The following is a 24918-nucleotide window of genomic DNA, read 5'->3' on the forward strand; positions in this document are numbered from 1 at the left end:
AACGCACAAAGCCAAGATCAGCGTTACTCGATTTATATTGTAAAGAGATTTAGTGGTGAGTTGATTTTTCCTTCCAATCAATATTCTTTGCATAAATATTTATAAATGTATATTATTGTGACCACTCGGAATATCAATAAATGATATTTCATTTCCGGGGAATCCCTCATTGATTTTCTCGGGTGGTATTTCCATTCATATTTTCTCAAAAATTATTCCGACAATTTTATTGTGTTCTTTATTATATGAAACTATAATTTTATTGTGCTCTTTATTATATGAAACTATAAATTTATTGTGCTCTTTATTATATGAAACGACAATTTCTGGTTTCTGGTATATCAATAAATGATATATTTCATTTCCGGGGTAATCCTATTTGATATTCCAGGAACAAATATATATGTATTTTTCCTTTTCATTGTTTTTCTTTATTAAATGCATAATTGAATTTTGACGATTTCATATGTATATTTTCTATATGAGATTATAAGGAAGGAAAGTGTGTATATTAAATTCTGTCGATCAAACGTACATTTGGTTCAAAATCATATAAATCATTGTATTATTATTATCAATACCACAAAAAATATTAATAGAATAAATATCCTTCAGTGGCATGTTAAGAATAGAACATTTTTATAATTGAATTAACCGCTCACATCCTATTGAAATCCCAAATCTTAAATAAATAAAGGACATAGAAATTCACATACGAGCCAGGGCCCGTACGGGACTGCTGTGACAAAGACCTGACCTTGCCGATAGGCAAGTAAAATATATATAATAATAATATTTAAAAATTATTTAAGCTGTGACGCAGGAATCTGTGTCCCACGTCACACAGGCAATGGGGTTTAGGCAATTCGGCGTTATGATTTGGCTGCAGATCTTTATGCAAATTCATATTTCTGAAGATGTAGATGAAGATATAAAATTTAAATTAAATTATATCTTATCTTTTAAATAACGTAACATATTTTTTTCTTTTTATTTTATGTCACATCTCCTCCTTGATCATTAACGACAGAGTTCATTGAATTTCTATTTGTTTAGTGGAACTATTTATTATTACAGAAATTAGTGTCCACCTATATTTTAATGTTGATATTTTCAGTAGCCATAAATGCCTAAACTTCCGCAATCTAGTGATGACCATTCCGCAACTTAATTGAACGTCAAAAAATATCTTTCTCTATGTTTTCTTTAATTGCTTAACTGTAACTAGCGACAGTATCCACGATAAGAAGATTTCGACAATAATAGACAAAAACGAAGTCAAGTGATTCAATTTTGTCTGAGATATCGTACTTGCCAGTTAAAGAAAAACATAAAACTAAGAATAACTGTAACTAGCGACAGTATCCACGATAAGAAGATTTCGACAATAATACACAAAAACGAAGTCAAGTGATTCAATTTTGTCTGAGATATCGTACTTGCCAGTTAAAGAAAAACATAAAACTAAGAATAATTCGTTAGAGTTCCACTCTTTGCTCGTGGGCCGCCCTATCTAAACTGTTACAACATCGTAAATTGGACAAATACTTCGATATAACTTTCTAGACACATTCTTGACACCCAGTGCTTTTGGTAAATAGAACAAAATTCAACCTTTCGGAAGACATAAACTAAGAAGACCCCGTAACTCTAAACTTCAGGAACCCAGACGCCTGACACGTTTTGCTCCACTTTCGCATCGAATGATACACGGCTTCTCTCCTACGTGTTACACCGCGAACGATAATATTTATGTGCGAGTGGAACCAGTCTTGGCAAATATTGTTCACCAGCCGGATTTTCCTGCTACAGCACTGGTGCAGACGTTCGACGATTTGCATGAGATGACCTCATAAATCATCCGCAAATGTTTGTGCGGTGTGCAACGTCTACATCCTCGTAAATGATACGTAATACATGGGTAACGGAAACGCTAATAAGTTAGTTGTCGTGACTGATTTTCTGTCCATTGTGTTGTTATACAAGTCAACTCGCGAAACGTTAACCTCACGAAATCGTGTTGTGAGCGAAACAAAATCTTTGCCGACTTCGAGTTCCACGATGAAGATTTGTGCTATGCGGCACGTGCGAGGTATGTTTGTCCTTTGCTTTCGTAAAATTAGCACGAGTCTTCATGAAGAGATTGTGTCACCTTTATGATGAAAACATATCAAATTCTGTTTACGTAAACGAGTAGGAAATAATGAAAATTAAAGTGGTGGTGTCAAAGTGGTAAACCTTGAAAGCGTTTTTCTCAAAGTTATCATCTTATGGTGGTGTCGATAATAACTCGAACACTGATAAAGTGATATTTATGAAATTTGGCTGTAATATTCTTGATTGTACTGATTGTCGTGTAACGTCAGATTTTGTTATTTAGATTCTTAAATGTAGCAAAAATATAATTGATGAGAAGAGTCTATGTCTCTTTGACGATCCATAATTTAAGGACGGATCTATTGGGCAATTTTTTACTAAAGGTTGCCTAGAAAGTTGTTGAAAAGTTTCGAATCAACTTCAAATGGAGGTATACGTAAAGATGAAAACATTATTCGAAGCTAAAAAGAAACTGTTTTTCGGTTTATTTTCAGATGAAGAATTACTATGAAGAAATAGAAAAAGCTTCTTCATTCGACGAATAAACTTACTTCGAATAAATATTTCTGTTATTCGATCAAGTTATCTTAATATAATAAATTATCATTAAAAATAACGGTTTCGCCCGTCTCTGTCAGTAATATAACTCATAAAATATTTATAACAAATTCGACAATCCTCCTATGAAACAAAACAGAATATACACTGTATTTAAATTTAAATTCAACTAAAGCGATAGTGTACTTAGAAAGACCAGAGTGGTACATTTTATCTCCATTTTTTCGGATGAAGATGATTAAGTCGATGAACACACATAACTGTTGATTTTTATTCACCGGTAATACCAACCAGTCTCTTTTATTTTATTTCCTGGAACAACAATAGCTCTCCTGTTCCGCGAAGCAGGTCCAGTTTTACATTCTACTCCAGTTTGTGTTAGTATTAAAGAACGTCTGTTTACGCAACAGCTAATTCTGTATTTCGCTGGCGTATCGCGGAATTACGTGAAATCTCTCGTTTTATCCCTTTCGTACGAAGAAGTTTTAGGAAACCGAGCGTGCTATTTTTACGAACCAGAGTATTTCCCTTCAATTATAGTCAGATCTCTCTACCGATTCGCGTTCTATACAAACTTTTCCAAGCACTGTAATGTTGTTCTTATTAGAAGAAATTAATACGGTAACGTCAATACAGTCGCGAAAATTTTCGAAGGGGGTGCAGATGCGCCCTTCCTTAGTTAAATGAAAACTTCAAATTCCTGTGCCACGTCTCTACTACGCTCTCTCTCTCCAAGAGTAAAGTCTGCGTATTAAACCCTGGAGTATTCCAAAGACTAACAGTAATTCCTAACTCTAGCGAAACATCAAAGTCAAAACCTTCTGTCGTTTCTCTCCGTGGCCTTCATTGGCAATTTTTTAGCACCAACCGATATAACTTGCTTTTGAATACTACGTATTCATTTATAATGTAATTTAATAGAGGTACAAATGAATTATGTGTCTTTCTATGGTACACTTACCATTTATTTAAAAACGATTAATACAGTTGAAAGACAAATGTCAAAGGAATCTGTGTTTCGTTACTATTGGAATTTTCATGCAACGAAATGGCGAGTAAATATTTCCAAAGATACAGAAGAAGAATTGAAACTTAAATGAAAGTACGTCTTATCTTCTAAACAGCTGACGTCTCAAAGGTTTGTGTGTGAAATGAATTGAAAAAATGATGAAATCTACTTTAAAACATACCGAAAATATTCTCAAAGTTAGAAAAACCTATATAATATTTATTTAAAGGTAAAAGTTCGTCCCAGTCAGTGGACGCGCGCCGCAAACGAAAAAGAGTTGTTCAGAAATTAAGGAAACGTCTCCTACGTAATAACCGTGAATCCTTCAGCTGGCAGTTTTCGCGACGTCTACGTCGACGTCGCCAGCGTGGTACTTTAACGCTGGCCCGATTCCATCCCCCGTCGTTAAATCCCCAAGACGAATAATTAATCCGCGACCTTGAGCCGTCGCGTCGTTTCACGCTAAAGGAGATAACTCGGATTTCCGCAAGGCTATTTTCACGTTGGAGACTTTCCAATCCGGCTGCACCGGCCCGCTGACACGTAATTTTCGTGTTCTGCCACTGAAAACCTGTGTCACGGAAATCGATCAAAAGAGAAAGCGAAACAAATGCCATGCGATACGTCGATCGTTGAAAAGAACGGGAACGGAGAATCGATTCGATTCGATTCGATTCGATTCCTATAAATCAATTTTTCTCGTAATCGACCCACAAAAACACAGAAAGGCAATCTGTGATAGGACGATACGACAGTTAATTTCTGCGAATGATAATTGTATGCCATTATATATACGTGCCACAGGAATTTGAAGTTTTCATTTAACTAAGGAAGGGCGCATCTGCAACCCCTTCGAAAATTTTCGCGACTGTATTGACGTTACCGTATTAATTCCTTCTAATAAGAGCAACATTACGGTGCTTGGAAAAGTTTGTATAGAACGCGAATCGGTAGAGAGATCTGACTATAATTGAGGGGAATACTCTGGTCCTCGACGAAGACCATACTACAGCGTGTGTTTGAAATAGGTGGCCAAACTTTAGTACCGTATTTTACTTACTCTAAGAATAAGTGAGTCAGTTTTATTTACGAGTGTACGAAATCGTATAACTAGGTTGTAACATCTAATATACCAGTCTTACATTTATTTATTTAATTCTTACTTTACATTACTTTGCATTTCCATTTACATGCCTCTCTTCGTGATTCTCTGGTATCTCTGTTAAAATCCACTGGCCTCCCTATAGTTTGGTTACCTCGGGATTGCTAAATCCGTACTGTAGCTAGAATCTAACATCGCTATAACCCCCGAAGGCCTCTAAAGATGAACAAAGCCTGAAGAAATGTTTGTAGAGTACGGTACTAAAGTTTCATCACCTACTTCAGACGAACTCTGTACAAGGATCGTCTTTAGATGAAGTTACTGAATTCTTTCGGTACAAATATTTGTATACTGTCTCTAAGTTTCTTATTAAAGTTTGCTCATTAGTTAGAAGATGATGATTACTTCAACCCCTCAACGACCACCTAGGTCTTTTTAGGCATAAGCAAATTCATATCTCCGTTCACATTTCGATTGTTATTAAAACAAGCTTTGTACGTTTAACTTAAAAACTATTAGACGATGCAGTAGGGATCTCGAAGAGTAATTCTGAATTTTTTTAGATTTTTTGAAAGTCTATAATGATTTTAATCTAGACGGCGTGGTATCTATTTGAAATTAATGAGTATTGCTCTCAAATTTACGAAGTATCAAGGTACCCTATCAATCCAAACCTATTATTTCTTTCAGACGATGAGTTTATAGTAAATGTTGTATAGTAATATAAAATTAAATCATTTCCAAAAAATCTCGAAAGCTCTGGAATCGTGAGACTGTCTTTAACGTATAAAATTTTCACAAGACTATAGTTAGGAGTTTAAGAGATAATTTTACGGTTTTAACTACTTATTGGCCTATTTTGTCGCGAAGAAAGTAAATCTACGTCCTCGATAAACAGGCGTTCATTTGCAAACATCGTATAGTTTATGTCCACGGCAAACAAGCGATTATTTGTATACAGCACATACATTTGTATGCATGTCCTCGATAAGAGAGCGATCACCTCGCGAAGAGTGATTTCTCAAGGTGTGCGAAAGACAGAGTGCTGACAAGTTGATTACCTTTGCCATGAAAGGCACCAACCCTCTGTAGACACTAACCCTCTGAGTCTTCTAACAATTGATTTTTCAGTACTAAACTACCTACGAATTTCAAACACAGAACGAATACAAAACTCTAACTTTCGTGTAGATAAAATTTGGTTTGAAGTACTCCAAATATAAACACCGGATCAACTTAAAAAATAAACAAAACTAACAAACTTAATACAAAAATAGATAATGTGTCCAAGTAAGATACTAAATCATAGTACTATAGAGACTTAAGAGTAGTTTTCATTTTTAGAATGCGTTATGTTAAAAGTGTACAAACTGGAAAAATTCTAAAAATCAAAATCAAAGATATCATAAAGGAACGATTAAATTGATCCTCCTCGGAACAAAGTTTGTACGAACCTAAAAACATGCAGTGCTATTGTAAAATTTCTTCTCTTAAAAATTATTCATTTTATAATGTCGTACATTTTAAGTTCAAACAAACTTTTCATCGAAAACGATTTAAAAGCTACGATTAGAGTCCTAATAAAATCGAATTATGTCTACATAGCCTATCATTCAGGTAAGAGATATCTGAATAAATGAGATGCTTGGATCACGAACAGGAAACAGGTTAACGCGAGAGAATTTTAATGTTAAACGATACAGAAAAAACGAGAAAAGTATAGATATATGTATATCGTTGCCATCGAAAAAGTTTGCACGCGAGCCACCATTATTTTCAGCCCATTTAACGTAATCAAACAGAAAAATGTATCACGATCTCGACTCGAAACGCCTTCCACGCGACGATACGCGAACATAATACGTGACTCGCGGCGAAGTACGGTCTATAATTTTAATATTGCAAAAGTGTTGCCAGCAAGGGGACACCCGAGCGAAGTTAAAGTCGTGTTAGGGTTTCAGAATCTTTTGCAGTCGTAATCAGGAGCTGGTACCAGCAGGGTTCATTGTACGCTCGACGCGACGTGACTTCCGTTTCTACCTTTGTAGATACATCAGATGTCACGCTGATGAAATAGCGGAGGAAGGACTTGGAGATAACGTCAGAAACTTCCGAGGTCGATCCATTGTCGTATGTCGTATCGTACTTGTCCAAAATCTCTTACCCTTCGTCAGGGGGTGCAACGATGACATCGCGTTGCGACACGAAGTCGATTCAAGGTTGCAAATATTGAGTAACTAGATGAATTTGTAAAATAGATCTAGGCAGACATTCTATGTTTTCTAATTCGTCTCGTAATATACAGAGTATTTCACCTAATTTGACCACTGCGTGCGACGAGTGCATTACTGCGCACGTTTTGAAAACCTTCTAAAATAAAGATTTAACTTAAGACTGTTTCAATTAAATTGAAATTTCTTCAAAATTTTCGTCTTTAGATGGCCTTTACAAAAACAAAAAAATACAAAAAATATATTTAATTATATTATAAAATAATAATGTAATTGTATTTGCTCTGTGATAAACGAAGAATGACTTGTTCCTCCTACCAACAGACCTGCTGTATGAATATGAATGCATAATGATCTTAAGAATTAATTCATAAATCGTCTAATACACCTTCTATCGTCAACTAATTTTTCTTCGATACGTAGATACTAAATGGAGACACTAAATGGACACTAACTGATAAGTCTCTTATGTTGCGAAACTTATCGAGTCCTGAACGTTCAACTGGAAACGAAAGGAAATCGAAGTACGCCCACGTCGAGCTCTAAACCGGAAGACAGCGTTGGCTATCCTTGGATTTAGATGTCAGACCGTTGTAAATTACGTCTTCAGACATTTATCACGATCCACGTCGGACGTATCAGTTTCGATTGTTGATCTACGCGTTGAATCGTGCTCAAGTTACTGGAAAGATGCATTGAGCCGTTTACGGCACAAACTGTATCTTCGCGTACGCGCCAACGAACAGACATTAATTTCAATGTTTACCGATAATACAACGCCTGGAAGTTTATGTTTCATGCACGTTAGGTATTGAGCCGTTCATCTTCGTATTTACGGAAGGGATTTCATGTTTACCAACGTAAGATCAGAGACTGGTGTAATACATTTTCCTGTTGTTTACAGTTATTCTGAGATCTCGAGAAACAACTACCGAATACGCAAAAGTTACTTCAATATAAATTGATAGAAAAGTAACTCAAGGAATGAAAATAAACCAAATGACGACAAGGAAATTACATGAAATATGGTTTTCAGGTACTGTAATTAAATTCAACATTGAAATGATAATAAAGGTTCTTTTATTGTTTAAATATTCAATGGAATAATTGCCAAAGAAATATGATATTGTTGGCTTTAGAGCAAATGCATAAAGTAAATTTATTTAAATAAATCCAACGTTTGAAAGCTAGCTTTGGATCTTCTTCAAGGAGTTTTATTTATTTTATTATTGCGATATGGAAACAAGAATTTCTGTTTTGCAATCCATTACTTTTACAACATTAACACAACTGTTAGACTACCACACAGAATACTTGTGTGATAATTACTGCTGCTTTGTAAACTGTTTGCTTTCATACTGCTGAATCAACATAAACAGAAGACTTAAATAGCATTCCAATCCGTTTCATTTTCATGCAAGATTTAATTCGAATTACACTTTCAGTGACACGAAAAATAGGTCGAATTTGTTAATTTAATTCTTGCAACACTTGTTAGCGCGAAGATCATTGAAAGTAAGGTGGAACGAAAAGTACCTGCTGAAATTCCCATTAATCAAATGGAACGTGCCAAGCGTAATAAATCATACCAGATTAAAAACTCGTCGTCATCGACCATTCATCGACATTAAATGGTTTCCTTTGAGCACTGTTCAGTTTTAGAAACAAAACTCCGTATTATATGATATTGAATAACTTTCAAACATGAAATTAGTTATCATAGTATTGAAAATTTGATGAAATGAATTTGTTTGTTAAATCTCTGCATTTTACTTACAACACAATTAATTACACAATATAATTTGCCTCTTTGAACTTCAAGTAACTTTTGTAAAAACACTTTTTTGATAGCTCCATTGCCTCGTGAAATATTTGTCATATCAACATTTCAAACGAAACACTCTGTATAATAAACTATTTCCTTGGACAAAAATATCTCGATATAAAATGTAGTAAAAATGATTCATCCTTTCATTTTTTTAAATTCCAACAGCACATTAATTAAGATTTTTAAGAGTAATTAAGCTAGTACAACTTTTACTTTCGGGACAAGCAAATTTTTAACGCATTTATAAATAGTCATTCTCTTGTAATTAGGGATAAGAATATGACACGAATCGATTAACAGATACTACCGTGTCAACGTCAGACTATAGGCTGGCATTTGTAAAATTCTTGTCTACGCGATTCGGTCGGATTCGGTCAATTAAACCGGTATAAAACGAGTTCCTGCGATCGATCGTGAAAGTCGTTTCAATCAGTCGATCTATCGTACACCTGCTACCGACGTTGCTATTGCAATTTCTATCTTCGTTGTCAAAATGAAACGGTACGTAATCTACATATAATACAATCGGCGCACAAAGTAAGTTTTAGACAGGCAAGAAGCAATTAAGAATTTACAGAGAATTAATTGCTGCGTCGATTAATATAGCAAGATCTGTTAAATCTACCTTAATAACGAAAGTTTGGTACCAACAGTGATGACGTGCGAGTCATTCAACTGTCATAAGACGATAGTAGCTGGTTTATTTACTTTCCTTATATTTTTGAAAGGGGTATCATTTACAATTCGTTGATTGACAGAGTTAGGAAAGGTGAAGTCATTTAGTTATTCAATGACTTTCTAAACTATAAAATGTAAAATTAATGACTTTCACGTCCACGACGACATAAATGTAATCTGTTCTCCATAGTGATTCCTGCTATCATTGTTAATCTATGTAAGCATGTAGAAGAATATTAATGTCAATATATGTATATGCATTTTCTACACTAACGACGATAGCAGGTTCACTATGGAAAATGGATTACGTTTATCTTGATAAAATTAAAATCGGAATTCTTAATTAGAATTCTTATCCATTTTTCTATATTTGGGGAGCAAATTAAAATTTCATGCTATCGTTTTAGATTGGGTTTGTCTTCGCCTGGACTCTCAAATATGTAATACTCTGGCTATTTTTCTTGGTTGTATGATTTTATATTCCTACTACTAATTTTACTTCTTTATATACAACAGTATTTTACTGTTGATATCGAATGATATATTACGTTACACTGTTATAAATTTTATTAAAATAATCATTACTACCTTACTAATTTAAATTCCAAGTTAATAGTATCATTGCTAAATTTAACGGTGTTAATTGCATGGTGATTTTAAGTTCTAAATGATATATTTATTATATTTATTAGGTGACCTTAACGTTACTAAATAAAACGGTTTAATATAATCACATCAATTTGATGCATGAAAATATAGTCTAACTTGGTTATAACGAGCACGAATGTAGCAAGATCGCCACTGTAACGAGCGAAAAGACATAATGATTTTAATTTGTACGTATTTCCCATTCAACTGTTTACTTTTATAACGAGGATACTACGCGGATATACCGTACAATTAGAATCCGTACAAAGTTTGAAAAATTTGAAAAAGAGCAAAGTAATATCTTTGAAAGAAACGTTAAATTTAAGATCCCGTAATAAATCAACTTTGTGTATCATTAATTAGTACTTAATTAGTTCTTCTTAATTACGAAACAATACAGTGTTCAAATAAATTAGATCAGTTTAACGTTTTACTAATTAAAAGGAATGTGTTACAAACACAGGGTGATTGCTCCTTTAGCGAATAAATCATTAAACTCACGTGTAACATCCGAAAACGTGTCCCTTAAATATAATAAATCGAGTTTAATGGTATAAAAATTAAATAAACATATAAACAGACAAAGAAAACGACGATATTATGATAACTGCATATGTTTCATAAATAACCTCGTCAGGGACGTAAACATCATGTCCGAATATAACCCAAAATTATTGTATAATATCGGGTAAATAAAACCAGCAGCGATTACTCTAATTAGGGAATATTAGGAACGATTAAAAGCGACATAATGGAATACAGTTACGCGTGCCATCATACGCGTCGAGTTTCCGACGATGAATGCGATAATTCACGCTGCAACCTCCTTATCGTATTAAATAATACAATACGCTATCTGTGTCAGCGCGGTCCGACTTTTTGTCATTCGAGCGATATTGGCGTAACGCGTAGATATCCGCGTTAAAGCTACTTTTGTAAATGTCAGTGAAACTCTCATTTGCGAAACCGGTACCGCGGAAAGGGCGGTCGAGCACGTAAATATAAAGTAATATTTAGCCGCCGCACCGATCAGGATTGTCCAGTTTTTCGCCTACATTTTTGCATCTACGTTTATATCGTGACATTATTTATTTTTCCGGAATAGTATTATGCAAATGTCATTAACGCGCGGGTTCCCACCGTCACACACGCGCGCACAGAAAATCTCTTCCAATTCGTCGGTATAAATAGATTCGCGACACTTATGAAACACATACTGGCAATCGGAGGATTAGAAGATTTCAAGTGGAATACGGACAACTTTCGTTCGAGGTTATAACTTATCGTATCGGCAGGAATATCAGCAAAAAACGTAGGAGGCTGAATATTCGTCGTGCTTGACTATTTCAGGCAAAGTGTTTACTCGAAGTTGTGTTTACTTCCCAGCCATTAAGGAAATGTAATCAAGGTAAGTTTCCTAGGAATATTTTCAATGGAGAAATACGTTTCACGATCGTGTGGTATTTCTAATCTTTCTGTTTTTCTCATATACTTTTGTTATTTGTAAAGATTTTAAGACATGTCTTAGACCTGCGTTAAGGAATATTCAATATTACATAAAAGAAGTTAAATAAATTTTTTCTGTATCTTCCCTAGTAAAGCGTAAGGAAATACGCTTTTAAAAGTCAATATTTTATCTAAATGTCAATATTAATATCAAATTTATCTAAAAAAAATATATGCATTCAAAGATACGTTAAAGTACCATTCTATTAATTTCTTCAAGGCTGACACGATCAGATACAAACTGCTTAACGTCCGGTCTCAAAACGTTAATCAATCGATACTTCCTCGCGAAAGTATTAGCCGAACCCCTTTTTAAATCGTCAGTTTGACGTCATTCTTGTGGATGAAAATGGGCAGTATGTGCGCGAGATTCACCCCCTCCCCCTCCCCACCCTTCACCCCCCCCACCCCCCCAGCGCGGAGTTACGAGTATCGATCAAGTTGCAGTGCAACCATGAATAATGCAAAAAAGTTTCGCGAGAAGAGCAACGAAGTGAAAGACAGAGGGAGAAAAAATCTCAAAAATTCGCTCGATTCGGCAACCCAAGATGAGACGGGGGAGGTGGAGCTGGTGTATCGCGAGCTCTCGGATCCGTCGGGTCGTGAACCATGGTTCAAGCATTCACGATCGCGCTTACAGCTGCTGGATTCGCGGCGATATCATTTACTAGGAACACCAATGCAATTACACAATCAAGTAGTAAGTAGTAACGGCAATATTCGCGATAAGACAGATCGCGTATCGGCGCAAACGGAAACGTGGCGGTACATGCATGAACTTCGAATGTACGTCTCGATTACATCGTATTCTTGAAATCGGACACTGTGGGATAACCGATGGTATCAAGCAATGTTCTAGTAATGGTGCTTTGTTATTTGGGAAGGCGTATTTCAACTGACTGGTGGTAAAATGAAAGAATTTTTGGTTGACGACTGGAATATTTTGAAAGTTTTCAGGAAGGGAAGACGAACTACGAATTTTAATGTAACTTTCGTATTTATCGATAGTTTGTTATAATATTTAAAGAAGATGCTCTATCCTTGTTCGACCAACTGGCGGGCTACGTTAATTCTACTGATTTCGAACTTCAATTTAAGCGTTTATATTACAATAAATGACCATGTGTTACAGGTCGATGAATTTGCCTAAACAATTCCAGATCCATTAAAAAAATTAAATATCGCATTTGGTCCTCCAAAAACATTGCCAAAATAAAATTGGTTATAGGAAACTACAAAACTTGTTCCTCTATCATTTTTGTCTTAAAGATTCCTGTGTACGAGAACTTACGATCTGCTTAAGAAAAAACATTGATTTGGAAAAGAATTATTTCTTACATAGCTTCTCTACATCTCCCCTTAACAATTACAAATTAATTACCAGTGAAAAGTAGACTACACGGTCTGTAAACTAGCAACCTAAAAACCTTCCTCTTGGAATTGATTTACTTCTACACTCACAAATGAAAAAATTCAACAATTAAAGAATGACTACTTGTATCAAAGAGGAGGAGGAATGTAATTGCCCCCTTGCACTCTTCTCAAGTGCTCCAATGACGTTACATGGATGAACTTCGGACGGTATCGGGCGAAACGGAGCTGACAGGGAATCGTTATAAATCATACAATAAATCAATTATTTATACGTTCCTCCGCGAGAGATCGTAGCGGGGCCAAGTTCGTGTAGAAGTAAAAGGGGAAACGTGACCGGGAACCACCAGTATTTTGTGCGCGTTACGGTTGAGATTAAAGCCGAGCATAGTTGCTTAAGAATCACCGCGCAGTAAGTGCGCTCTCTGCACGAGTAACTAACTTGCGATCGGATGCGCTCGCTGTATCCGCGGTGTATCCATTTTATTCGACGGCGAACGTGGTCGTGTTACAACGTCAACGATACAATCAAAGAAACGAATTTGTGGGTGAACGTTTACGTTTCTTTTTGTTTTTACTCCTGTGCAACGATTTTACTATACCTTCAGTTTGCTGTTTATATTAGATTGTCCCAAAAGTTCGCTTTATTAATAAGTAATACATGCACAATAGTTTATGTTTTATATTACATTACTGAATTGTCCACGATTCATTTTGCTCCATTACTGTTACAACATGAATATCTATGAAATTAGATTGTCTATTTATATAAACACGGCCATATAAAATAATTGAGTGTAACTCGCGAAAGAAACTTTCGGGACAACCTAATACATAAATGTATACATTTAAAAAGATATTAGGTCTCACTGTTATTGCTCAAAATTACCAAATAATTGACAACGTGCTCTCAATTATTTACATCTGCATAACCAAAGAAGAAGATAAACAATTCCAAAGTTAATCCATTACTCCCTCGCGCTTTACTCGCCCCGTGTGACCTAGAAATGGGCGTTGGAACGTTACGTAATCCGACTCCGCTAGCTCGTGCCAGTATCAAGAAAATGCTCGAAATTTCTCAATCGAAATAACGTGTGAAGCAAGAATTTTCCTCCGACTAACCTATAGACACAACACGAACTATTCGAGACCGTTTAAAATCCCCGGTGCACCTCGAACGATTAGGAAAACAAATGAGTGCTAACACAAAGGGAACATTCTTTGTTCGGTGGCGAGAAAACAGTTTCTCATCTGTCAGATTTGTTTATCGATTACAGGGAGGTAAATACAAAAACGATCATGAAATATAGCGTGCGTGACATTCTCGTGGACAGTGGACACAAACGAGAGAGTTCTGTACGACCGAATGATGACAGACTCTCCCCCTACATTTGTTGTTATGCAACCAAGCGTGTGGACCCGGCTCGAGTGCCGGCTAGCGAAATGAACGAAATAGCGTTCTCGTGGCGCACAGCGCACGTGCATCTGGGAAGGTTCACTGTACGAGAGACACTTTTCTACACACGACCGCGCGTAACCTCTCTCCACATTAGAACAGAGTTTGTTCGATCTCATTCTTTGAAAACTTTTATAATCGTGGACCGCATCTAAAAACAAGACAACTGTTTATTTAAACGATACATCGCGAAAATAAAACAATATGCAGTGACTTATTTACCTCGATTATTCTATTGAACAGTTATTCAATGAAACCTTCTCCATTCGACTGACGTGAAGTACATCTCATTTCATAATTTGAAGGAAAATTTTGTTCAAACCATCAAGTTGCTTATCCATTCTTATAATACGAAATTTTGTATAGAAAGAATTGTGCTTATTTCTGTACCGAAAATAATTCTTGTCGTTGTTTTTCTACACAATTGTCAAGACATTTTCAATGTAATCAAACTTTGGTCATCGATTCGCTTATTGAAGAATTCCTAAGCGTATGTCATGTCAACGTACACTATTTGTGATACAAGATTGTCGATTTGGAGCGTGTTGTTAAGATCTGTCAGCCTTATTTTGTTATACTTATAATTCTTTTTGATCATCGATTTGAAACCTTTAACCTAAGATTGAATAAATAAATGAAAATATTTGTCCAGACTTTCTCACTACAAGTGTCTTGAATTTGGTACTTGAGAAATTTGTTTCGCTGTTGAGCACGGCGAAAAATTAATGAAAAGATCATTATTCGATGCCAGCTATATTCGCGGAATTTTTTCACACTTCCCCCCTCGTGTTGATCGATGTTTCGATCTTGCGGTCGATAGATATAGAAGAGAGATAACAACTCACCACAAACGTTCAGCCAACCCTCGACGCGACAAGGATACTCCAGCTTCATCGTGAACTATTGCTGCCGACCACCAAGTACCGGAAACCTATTACACAAACGCACTGGTCACATAAGAAAATCAAATGCAACTGCCCGTAGTCAAGACGGTGTTATCACTGTTAAACAACATCCGCGGCACACATTTTCTCGTGCGTTCACGCGAGCCGAGACGACGAAACGAAAAAAGATATATGAACTCGATACGAGGACGTCGCGCACGACAGACGATGCACGATGAAATCACGGAGAAAATAAACGCAGAAAATATCGAAATGTCGTTTTTACTGAACGCGAGGGTACCACACTGTCTGGCGTTGCGCACGCAAACCGTCGACACGACCCACTCACACCGGCGAACAAATCGGTACTGACTGAACATACCCTCTCGCGTCCTCGTTGAGCCGATCTCCTTTCTCCCTCTCTTCTGCCTGCTTTAGCTGCCAGACCCTCTCGCGTTCAGGTGGTGCGCTCATCCCGTATGTTCTTTGCATATTACTGATACGCCAATCTGGATTACGAGTTTTCTGAAACAATCAGTTTATTGTTTACGCGCGAGTTACGTTCGAATGGAGTGTTAGAGACGCGAACTTGGCCGCCCAATAAACGAGTAGAAACGATTATCGAAATAAGTGTCTGTCGAGTCAGCGTTCGATATATCGAATATAAATTGCCATGCCACCATTTTAACTATTTTCATATCGGTCAGATATCCTACTTTTAATTATATAACATAATCATATTACATACATTGATTATAATATTCTACTGTTCGATAATGATTTAAATTTATATAAATACTAGATTGTAATAATCAAGGACTGTCTTATCGATTAACAGTATATACGTATAGATAAATACCACCCATAAGAAAGCCATGTATGCAGTAAAGAATCGTTGTGTAGAAATACAACATATGAATATTTTCAATTAAAATTATTTTCCCTTGAAAGAAAATTCTAATACAACGAATTAATAAGTGCAAAAAAAAAATGGTTACGATATCTTATTTTCCGTACAAACTCGATCAAGAAAAAAATGTTACTTATGAAACATTTATTCGAGGCATAAACTATTTTCCTATCACATTTCTTATTTGTCTTTATTAAATTTATTACACTTTTCATAACATGTAAACTGAAAGACATACCAACTCAATTCATAATTTGCAAGCAGGCATCGAACACGCTACGATCAGCACTGTGTAACCACGAAAGACGCTATGTTCGAATAGGGGTTTACTTAACTGAAAGCAGGACTAACCAACAAATGTATGAAACGATTATCGAAATAAGTATCTCTTGAATCGAATTTCGATATGTCGAAAGTGAACTGAGAAAACCGCCATTTTCTTTCCTTTAATAACCCATTATTATACCAAGTTTCATTGTTTAAAAATATTATTAACCCCATGCTCTATTCAAAGTTGTGAAAAAGAATTGTTAATTTTACAAATACATAATCAATATATCCTTAAAGAGATATTCCCCACAAATGTTATATTTCATTGCCAACTTATCTTACATACTGACAAGAGCAAGAGACACGTTTAGTACAGTTTAGAATTTTATGAACATACACAATTGTACAAACTTATTTAATTTAATTTTTTACGAACATAAGTAAACACGTATCGTAAATCACTGAAATGTTACTAGATATTGATTTTATTGGAAAACGTTCATTCCTACCTGTAATTTCAACGAATTCCATCACATGTATCTGCACCAGGTTATAGATCAGGTTACTTATACTTCTACTGAAATAAAAAACAGTCGACATTTCTTAGATTTACGTAAGTTGTTCGAAAGAAAGATTACAAAATATATAATTAATTAATACTTACATTATCGAGCGCGAGCCAACACGATCGATTTGAACCAAGGAACGTTAGTAGATGATCGTGGTTAAGATAATTTTGAAACTATCTTCGTCTTCGTACAAATGCGCCACCTGGTAACCAAACCTGCAGTCAGTAACTGGCAAAATGGCGCTCAAGGGACAGGTCGGTCAGAGTAAGTAACGAAAAAGACAATTAATTCTTCGCGATGTTAATCAAATTTCGAGATACTACGGTGTTGTGACATCGAAGCATACGCGTAGATTCTCCTTGCGTAAAAAACATGTTGGGATAAACCACTGTCATAGTGTGTAACCTCCAAAGGGGCGTATGTGCTGTGATGATTTCATCGTTTGCGAGCGGCTGCTAGATAGAAATGTCAAATACTGCAAAGGCGTGTTGTTTTCTAATTTTATATACCTTAAAGTTCATGTATTATCGTATGAATATAGAAGCAGGTTATGGATGCACATATTGGTCGAAATTTTAATCTGTTGATCATCGAAGACAATTTAATTAATTTTCTCTCTGAGTAAATATACGAATTCATCGATACTTAGTTTCATACAGTTTGGTTTACTGACAAATTAATAAACGGATTTGTGTCTACCTGTCTCGAGAACATTGTTACTTTTCTAGTATATTATTCTTCTATGCTCTTCATGAAAGAAATGAGCAACACGAAACGTCAATTCAACGTTTTCATATTCAATGTAAATTGAATTTCCTTATCATATGGAGTGTATTTTTTACGCATTCATATTCAATTTTCTGATAACACACAAAGCAAGTAATACAGTTTTGTATGTTTCATTTAAATGTCACGCTATTTATACACGATTTCATGAAACGAATGGAAGGAAAATACTGGTTTCCTATTTATCATAGAATCTTTAAATCTAGACGGTAGAATAGTTGTCGTGCATTGCGAAATCTTGCAATGTTTGCGATCGATACTACTATTTACTAACCCATTGAGGAAATGATTTTTCCGTAAGACGATTTCTATATCGCGATGGAATCTTATTACTCATACTGTTCGATTAATGAAGTCCTTCTCCATCTTAAATGGCAGTCAAATTCTATTTTGATCAATGCGACAATGAACCAATGAATCTTGATATTCTTTTATTTCGATATATTGTTTTCAATGAGGGGCGCTGCTTCTCATATACGAACCTGTCGCGGATGACGTCATAGCTCCGTAAGAACGATCAATACACGTTGAAAGCGCCAAAAGACTTCATATTTAATTTTAAATCGTTCAACCATTGTCGCGATTAATTATTAATTAATCTTCACAGCTGTTATTTTGATAAATAATTCTATGTTGCAAACATTATAAAATTATTGAATTACTCGAGTAAAACTTTAGTGCGCGTCTATTAGACGCAACAGAAAGTGACTAGTAATCGAAAAAAATATATAAACTTAACTACTATCGGTTGTGTTTTAAATTTTAAGCAAAATTGCACGAAGAAAATTGTTTAAATCATAAACTTAATAATTTTCAAAGGAAGTATAGATGATTGCATAAGAATACGCGTAAAAAACAGCGTTGACGAAAGTCTTATATGTATATTACACATTTTGCGTTATTTTTTTATATTAGACATTATGCACACGTCAATATTTTTAAGTAGAAAATAAATATTTCTTTCACTATAAAATGACATATTTCTAAATATTTCTATTAAAGTTTTGCTTCCTTTTGCAGAGATTATGAATGAGGTCATTAAACAAAAAAAGGCCTCAGGAAGTGGTGTACAATGGCGCATTTTGGTAGTGGATCAATTAGCCATGCGGATGGTGTCGGCATGCTGCAAAATGCACGATATCAGTGCCCAAGGCATTACCTTGGTCGAAGATATCAACAAAAAACGGGAACCCCTACCCACCATGGAGGCGATCTATCTCATAACACCATGCAATTTATCTGTTCAAAAACTGATCGAAGACTTCAGCAATCCAACTGGGACTATTTACAAAGTCGCCCACGTCTATTTTACAGAAGGTACTATCGTACCATTCACGTTTCTTCGCTTACGACAAACGTAATCGAGAATTCTATTTATCCAGAGTCGGGACGGTCCTAGAGTTTCATCTTGGGTCATCTTCTTTTCGTTTACAGGCGTGGCCAAATTAGAATCACGCAAGAAACATTACGTTTTTTCAATAAAATAGTCGATTGCTTCATAAACCTACATCATAGTAATCTAATTAGTATTTTATGTTTGTCCGTAATCGTAAACGTTCGAGATGTACCTCTCATTAGCTTTGGATATATATTTTTAATTTTATTATCTTCGTGTTGTATTTTTATTAATAATCCTCAGTGAATTTCTTATGAGATTCGTATCAAGACTGTTTCCAACCAATGAGAGTATATTTACATCCATCTTATCCGAGAACTTTTCTTAAATAATTAAAAAAAATATTTTACCAAAATATGTTACATATGAGGATCCAGCAGTCTACAAAAAACTTTTCAATTTCAATAGAGATTATTTTAATTCGGCCATATCTGTAATAAGTACATTCTTCTGTTCCTTGTATACGCATAAGAACGCATTCCCGACCTCCCATTTTTTTTCTTTTTTTACCTAATACACGTTGAAGGGGCAAGATTTTTGGAAATAAGAGAAAGAATTGTAGGAGAACGGGCAGAACGGTACTTCCAGTACTTCTCCATACTCACCGTGAGATGCTAAGTATATCTCTTTGCAGCGTGTCCTGATGAGTTGTTCAAAGACTTGTGTCACTCGCTGGTAGCTAAACGCATAAAGACACTAAAAGAGATCAACATCGCTTTCATACCGTACGAGAAACAGGTAAAGCACAGGATGCTCTAACGAGAGAACAAATGTCTAATCATTTAACTGTTTTCGTGGTGACGGGCTCACAATCACACACCGTGTTACACCGATCTATCTTCCACCCTTATGGCATATCGACTCACAAACCTATTTCTCATGTTTCTCGACCAGCGATCGCGACAATGTTAACGCAATTATTTGACGCCTCTCCCTGCTCCCAAATTTTGTACAGTATTCACCATATAAGCACGTACTAACGACGAAATGCATTCATGCTTGTTACGCGACCAGCGTGTCCGGACGAGATGTTCAATATAATCTGCAAGTCTCTCGCCGCTAAAAAGATCAAAACCCTCAAAGAGATCAACATCGCTTTCCTGCCTTACGAATCGCAGGTGACGATCAAAAAAAAAACGAAGAAAATTCGTAGTCGCTAGATGTAGAGTGGCAAATCGCAATAGTTACTTTCAATTTTGAGTTTCGATAAGCAAAACGTGGTTCCTCTGTACTTTTCAGTTTTTTCTTTTGCGGAGTAGAATATAGGCGAAAGACTTCTGTAATTACCGTGCATACAGTTCTGGACAAAATGATAATACACATATTTTTACTGAATTTGCATAATCTATAACTAGACGATACAAATAATCGGAGCATATGCAAGCACAGTTTAAGAAGAATTAATGGGAAAGATAAAATGCTTACACGAGACAGAGGTCTTGGTGCAAGGTCGTATAACTTGAGTATAGTAGCTAATGTACTACTCTTACAATTGTTCGTTCTTTATATTAATTTAATTCTTGGTTTCAATTATTTTGTATTTCCATTTATTTATATGTATACTTCTCTTCATCATTCTCTGGCATCCCTATTAGAAATGCCAGTAGTCTTTTGGGGCACACTGAACCCCCTAATAGCTCGGGTACCTCGGGATTGCTAAATCCGTACTGTAGCTATAATAAAATATAGTTATAGCCCCTGAAGATTAGTTTAAATAGTTACAATTTATAGCTTGTAAAAATGATTTAAAACGATAATTATTTAATGTGTGTCATCATTTTGTCCAAAAATGTATGTTTCCCTACGTTCCTTTCGCATTGAAACTTTCTTTCTAGCATGCCGTTCTGTATCGTGTTATTTCTCGCAATTTTGTTAACTATTTTTTTTTTTAATTTTTGTGACGTATACATGTATGTCCGCTATTAATGTCACTGCTGGAACTCTGAAGTATAATAGGCGAAGATAGAATAATATTTGCAAAAATAACGCTGAAATAAGCACGTAATTAAACAGGTCTTCTCCTTGGACTCGCGCGAAACATTCCCTTGCTTTTATAATGCTTCCTTCTCCAACTTGAGGACAGCCAACATGGAAAGAATAGCCGAACAGATCGCGACACTCTGTTCCACCCTTGGAGAGTATCCATCAGTCAGATACCGAAGGTACAAAAACTGTGTTCCATTGTATTAGAAGACTGTATCAAATTAAATATTTTTTATAACTAAATACATAAATAAGAACTCAATTAAATGTTACACCACTTTTCAAATACTCATCTGGATTATATGGTCTGTCCTAACAGTGACTTCGACCGAAACGTGGAGCTAGCCCACATGGTTCAACAGAAATTAGATGCCTATAAAGCGGATGAACCGACGATGGGAGAAGGACCCGAGAAAGCGCGTTCTCAATTGTTAATTCTGGATAGAGGATTTGACTGTGTCTCTCCGCTGCTGCACGAGTTGACGTTACAAGCTATGGCATATGATTTATTAGACATTGAGAACGATGTTTACAGGTAAATAATACAATATGCGCAAGAGACATTAGTTTGAAATAGGGACTGGTAAAGTTCTTGTATAGATTAAAATTTCGAATAACGAATACCAAATAAACATTCTTAGTAAATTGCTATATACTATTTTATTGATTATCTATTACTAAAATAAAATTTTGTACATTCTTAATTTAAAATAGTATTTTAACACAAGAAAATTTATACAAGGTTCGAAGCATCAGCAGGAGTACAAAAGGAAGTATTATTGGATGAGAATGATGACTTGTGGATAGAGCTTAGACATCAACATATTGCCGTAGTTTCACAGTAAGTTGAGATATATTCAATGCAGTTCTAAGAAAATACGATTGATTTCCTGCATTATGAATCGTTTGTTTTTAGAAAGGTTACCAAAAAGCTGAAGAACTTCACGGAATCGAAGAGAATGCCGCAAGGAGACAAACAAAGTATGCGGGACCTTTCACAGATGATCAAGAAAATGCCACAGTACCAGAAAGAATTGAGCAAATACGCAACCCATTTACAATTAGCAGAAGATTGTATGAAACGTTATCAAGGAAGTGTGGATAAGCTCTGCAAAGTGGAACAAGTATGTGACACTTTTTTTATAATACCTGTTTTCTGTGATCCTGATATTGTTATGCAAAGCATACATTAAACGTAATACGCACTTATGTGTTACATTTTACTAGGATTTGGCAATGGGTACGGATGCAGAGGGCGAGCGTATCAAAGATCAAATGAAAAACATTACTCCAATTTTACTCGATCAAACCGTACATCATTTAGACAAGCTACGAATTATCGCCTTGTACGTTATTAGTAAAAGCGGTATTTCTGACGAGAATCTTAACCGTTTAGTTCATCATGCCCAAATATCTGCCGATGACAAGCAAACTATAGTGAATATGGCAAATCTTGGTATCAATATTGTTGTAGATGTAAGTAATCATATTTAATAAGGATAAATAAGCTACACGTCAATTTTATTAGTGGATTATGTCTTAAGTTTTATTTTATTTTTATAGTAAATTATATTCTTAATATTACAGGGTAGCAACCGTAAGAAATTGTATACTGTACAACGTAAAGAAAGAATTACGGAACAAACTTACCAAATGAGTCGCTGGACACCGATCATGAAAGATATCATGGAAGACGCCATTGAAGACAAACTAGATTCTAAACATTTCCCATTTTTAGCAGGACGTGCAGCAAGTTCAGGATATCATGCTCCAACCAGGTATATTAAAGACTTGTTCGTAAATGGTACAGTAGTTCGATTTATCAATAACATTGTATTAACATTCATTTTCAGCGCACGATACGGGCATTGGCACAAAGATAAAGGTCAACAAACCATCAAGAATGTACCACGTTTAATCGTCTTCGTAGTCGGTGGTGTTTGTTTCTCTGAAATACGATGCGCGTATGAAGTTACAGATGCCTTACAAAATTGGGAAGTAATAATTGGCAAGTATATTTGATAAAGTATTGCTCAATTGTAAACTCGTATTATATTTCGTATATTACTTTAATATATTTACATGTTACTTTTTTTTAGGTTCGTCGCATATAATCACACCGAAATCGTTCTTGGATGATCTAAGTAAACTTCACGTATAAGAAAATCTTTTGAGTAAACAAAACAAAACACACATTCCCGTATCCCTAATATGCCGTTAGTTTGACTTCATCAGTAATACCAGCTACCGGAAACTCTGGACGATCTCGATTATGGAATTAAAATACTAATAGGGGACACGCAGTCAATTGTTTAGATCGCACAGACATCCAGCGATTAATTATGTTTCAGAATGTCATATCATAAATATCCAAAGTTGGTCGAAATATAAAGGGTGCTAAAAGGAGGATACATCCGGTATTAAGTGCCTCCGCGAATAAAAAGTTAATAGAGAACGAATAAACATGTTGGCAATGAGGCTGGTGATGATGTAGGCTGGAGAATGACCTAAGACATAATACGTTACTGTATCCCAAACCACTCATTTGTTAATAATAAAGGCTGGGTTAGCAACGGAATTTGATGTATTGTAAAGGAGAATCGTGATATATGTGTAAATTTCTCCTTATTAACGTTTCGTTATTTACCGTTCCAAAAACTGATAGACTGTCGTATTGACTTGAAGATTTAATCTTCATTTCACTCACAGAATCAGTAACGCTTATAAAACTCACATGAAAAGTATAAGTATCACGTGTAACATGATTACATACGCTTTGACCACATCAATTTTGATACAAAATATGATGTGTGCATTAATATTAATTAATTACAATTTTATTGTTTAGATATCTCACTGTATGATAAAGCGATAAATGTACATTAACTTATTTATTATATTTTTGTTATACAATTCATTTATTAGTCACTGTTTAACTTGCAACACGTCTCGAATTATGATGATACAAATGTCGCTTTTAATTTCCTACAAAGAAATGTATTCACGTTCATCTGAAAAATGTCCAACTTATAAAAACTTATGTCTGTTCAAATAAAATTAAAATCTCTACTGTACGTTATATGTCGATATGTACTTACATGTTGAAATTTCTACTTCGCATAAGAAGTAATTATAGATCGCTGTCGATCGATAGAAGTTGATCTGTTGATTAATCATAATAATTATTAATGTGCGTTAATATTGTGATTATTTAGCTGCGAGATTATTACAAAGTTTACGGTATTAATAATATATAATATATTATATGAACATATATGTATCTAGATTGTAGCCTAAACAAAATGTTCTGCTTATAAAAGCCTACAATTCGCTCCAATTCTGTCTACATTTTAATGAATTCCATACCACGTATAAAAAATATAACAGTTATACTTTAGGCAAATATAAGACAACCAGAAGACTTTGAAACAGTTAGAGAGAAAACATTAAAATTGGTGCGTTAAAGGTAAGCTAGATAGTGGAAAACATAGTATATAAAGGAAGTGGTACGTATTAATAAAACAAATTTCATATACAATTTAATTATTTCGACCTTACAGTATCTGTATTTGGCCGATACAGCAAAGTTTCGTTGTATAACGAGAGTTTGATTTCGATGGATACACAAGAAGGATT

At 35.2% G+C, this 24918-nt stretch overlaps 1 protein-coding gene and 1 long non-coding RNA gene across 3 annotated transcripts in view; one reads left to right on the forward strand and one right to left on the reverse strand.

Annotated features, from left to right (window-relative positions):
* Window positions 1-15736, reverse strand: part of LOC128881109 (uncharacterized) — a 95908-nt gene extending 80172 nt beyond the window's left edge. The window contains exon 1 of the long non-coding RNA XR_008457997.1: window positions 15330-15736. This is a non-coding gene — a long non-coding RNA (uncharacterized LOC128881109). The remainder of the gene's footprint in view (window positions 1-15329) is intronic.
* Window positions 15737-17230: 1494 nt separating this feature from the next.
* LOC128881097 (protein ROP) lies at window positions 17231-24359 on the forward strand. Of its 2 annotated transcripts, none has more exons than XM_054131825.1 (11): window positions 17231-17381; window positions 18924-19220; window positions 19934-20037; window positions 21313-21461; window positions 21602-21817; window positions 22025-22123; window positions 22199-22406; window positions 22510-22758; window positions 22870-23060; window positions 23136-23290; window positions 23382-24359. In XM_054131825.1, exons 1-11 carry the CDS (start codon window positions 17354-17356, stop codon window positions 23441-23443), a joined length of 1758 nt encoding a protein of 585 aa, XP_053987800.1. In that variant the 5' UTR covers window positions 17231-17353; the 3' UTR covers window positions 23444-24359. The 2 variants fall into 2 exon arrangements, with proteins under 2 accessions (XP_053987800.1, XP_053987799.1); XM_054131824.1 differs by lacking the exon at window positions 19934-20037 and adding an exon at window positions 20314-20417.
* Window positions 24360-24918: the final 559 nt, after the last annotated feature.

Source organism: Hylaeus volcanicus, chromosome 8 (genome assembly GCF_026283585.1).
Source record: "Hylaeus volcanicus isolate JK05 chromosome 8, UHH_iyHylVolc1.0_haploid, whole genome shotgun sequence".
NCBI classification, from domain to species: Eukaryota; Metazoa; Arthropoda; class Insecta; order Hymenoptera; family Colletidae; genus Hylaeus; species Hylaeus volcanicus.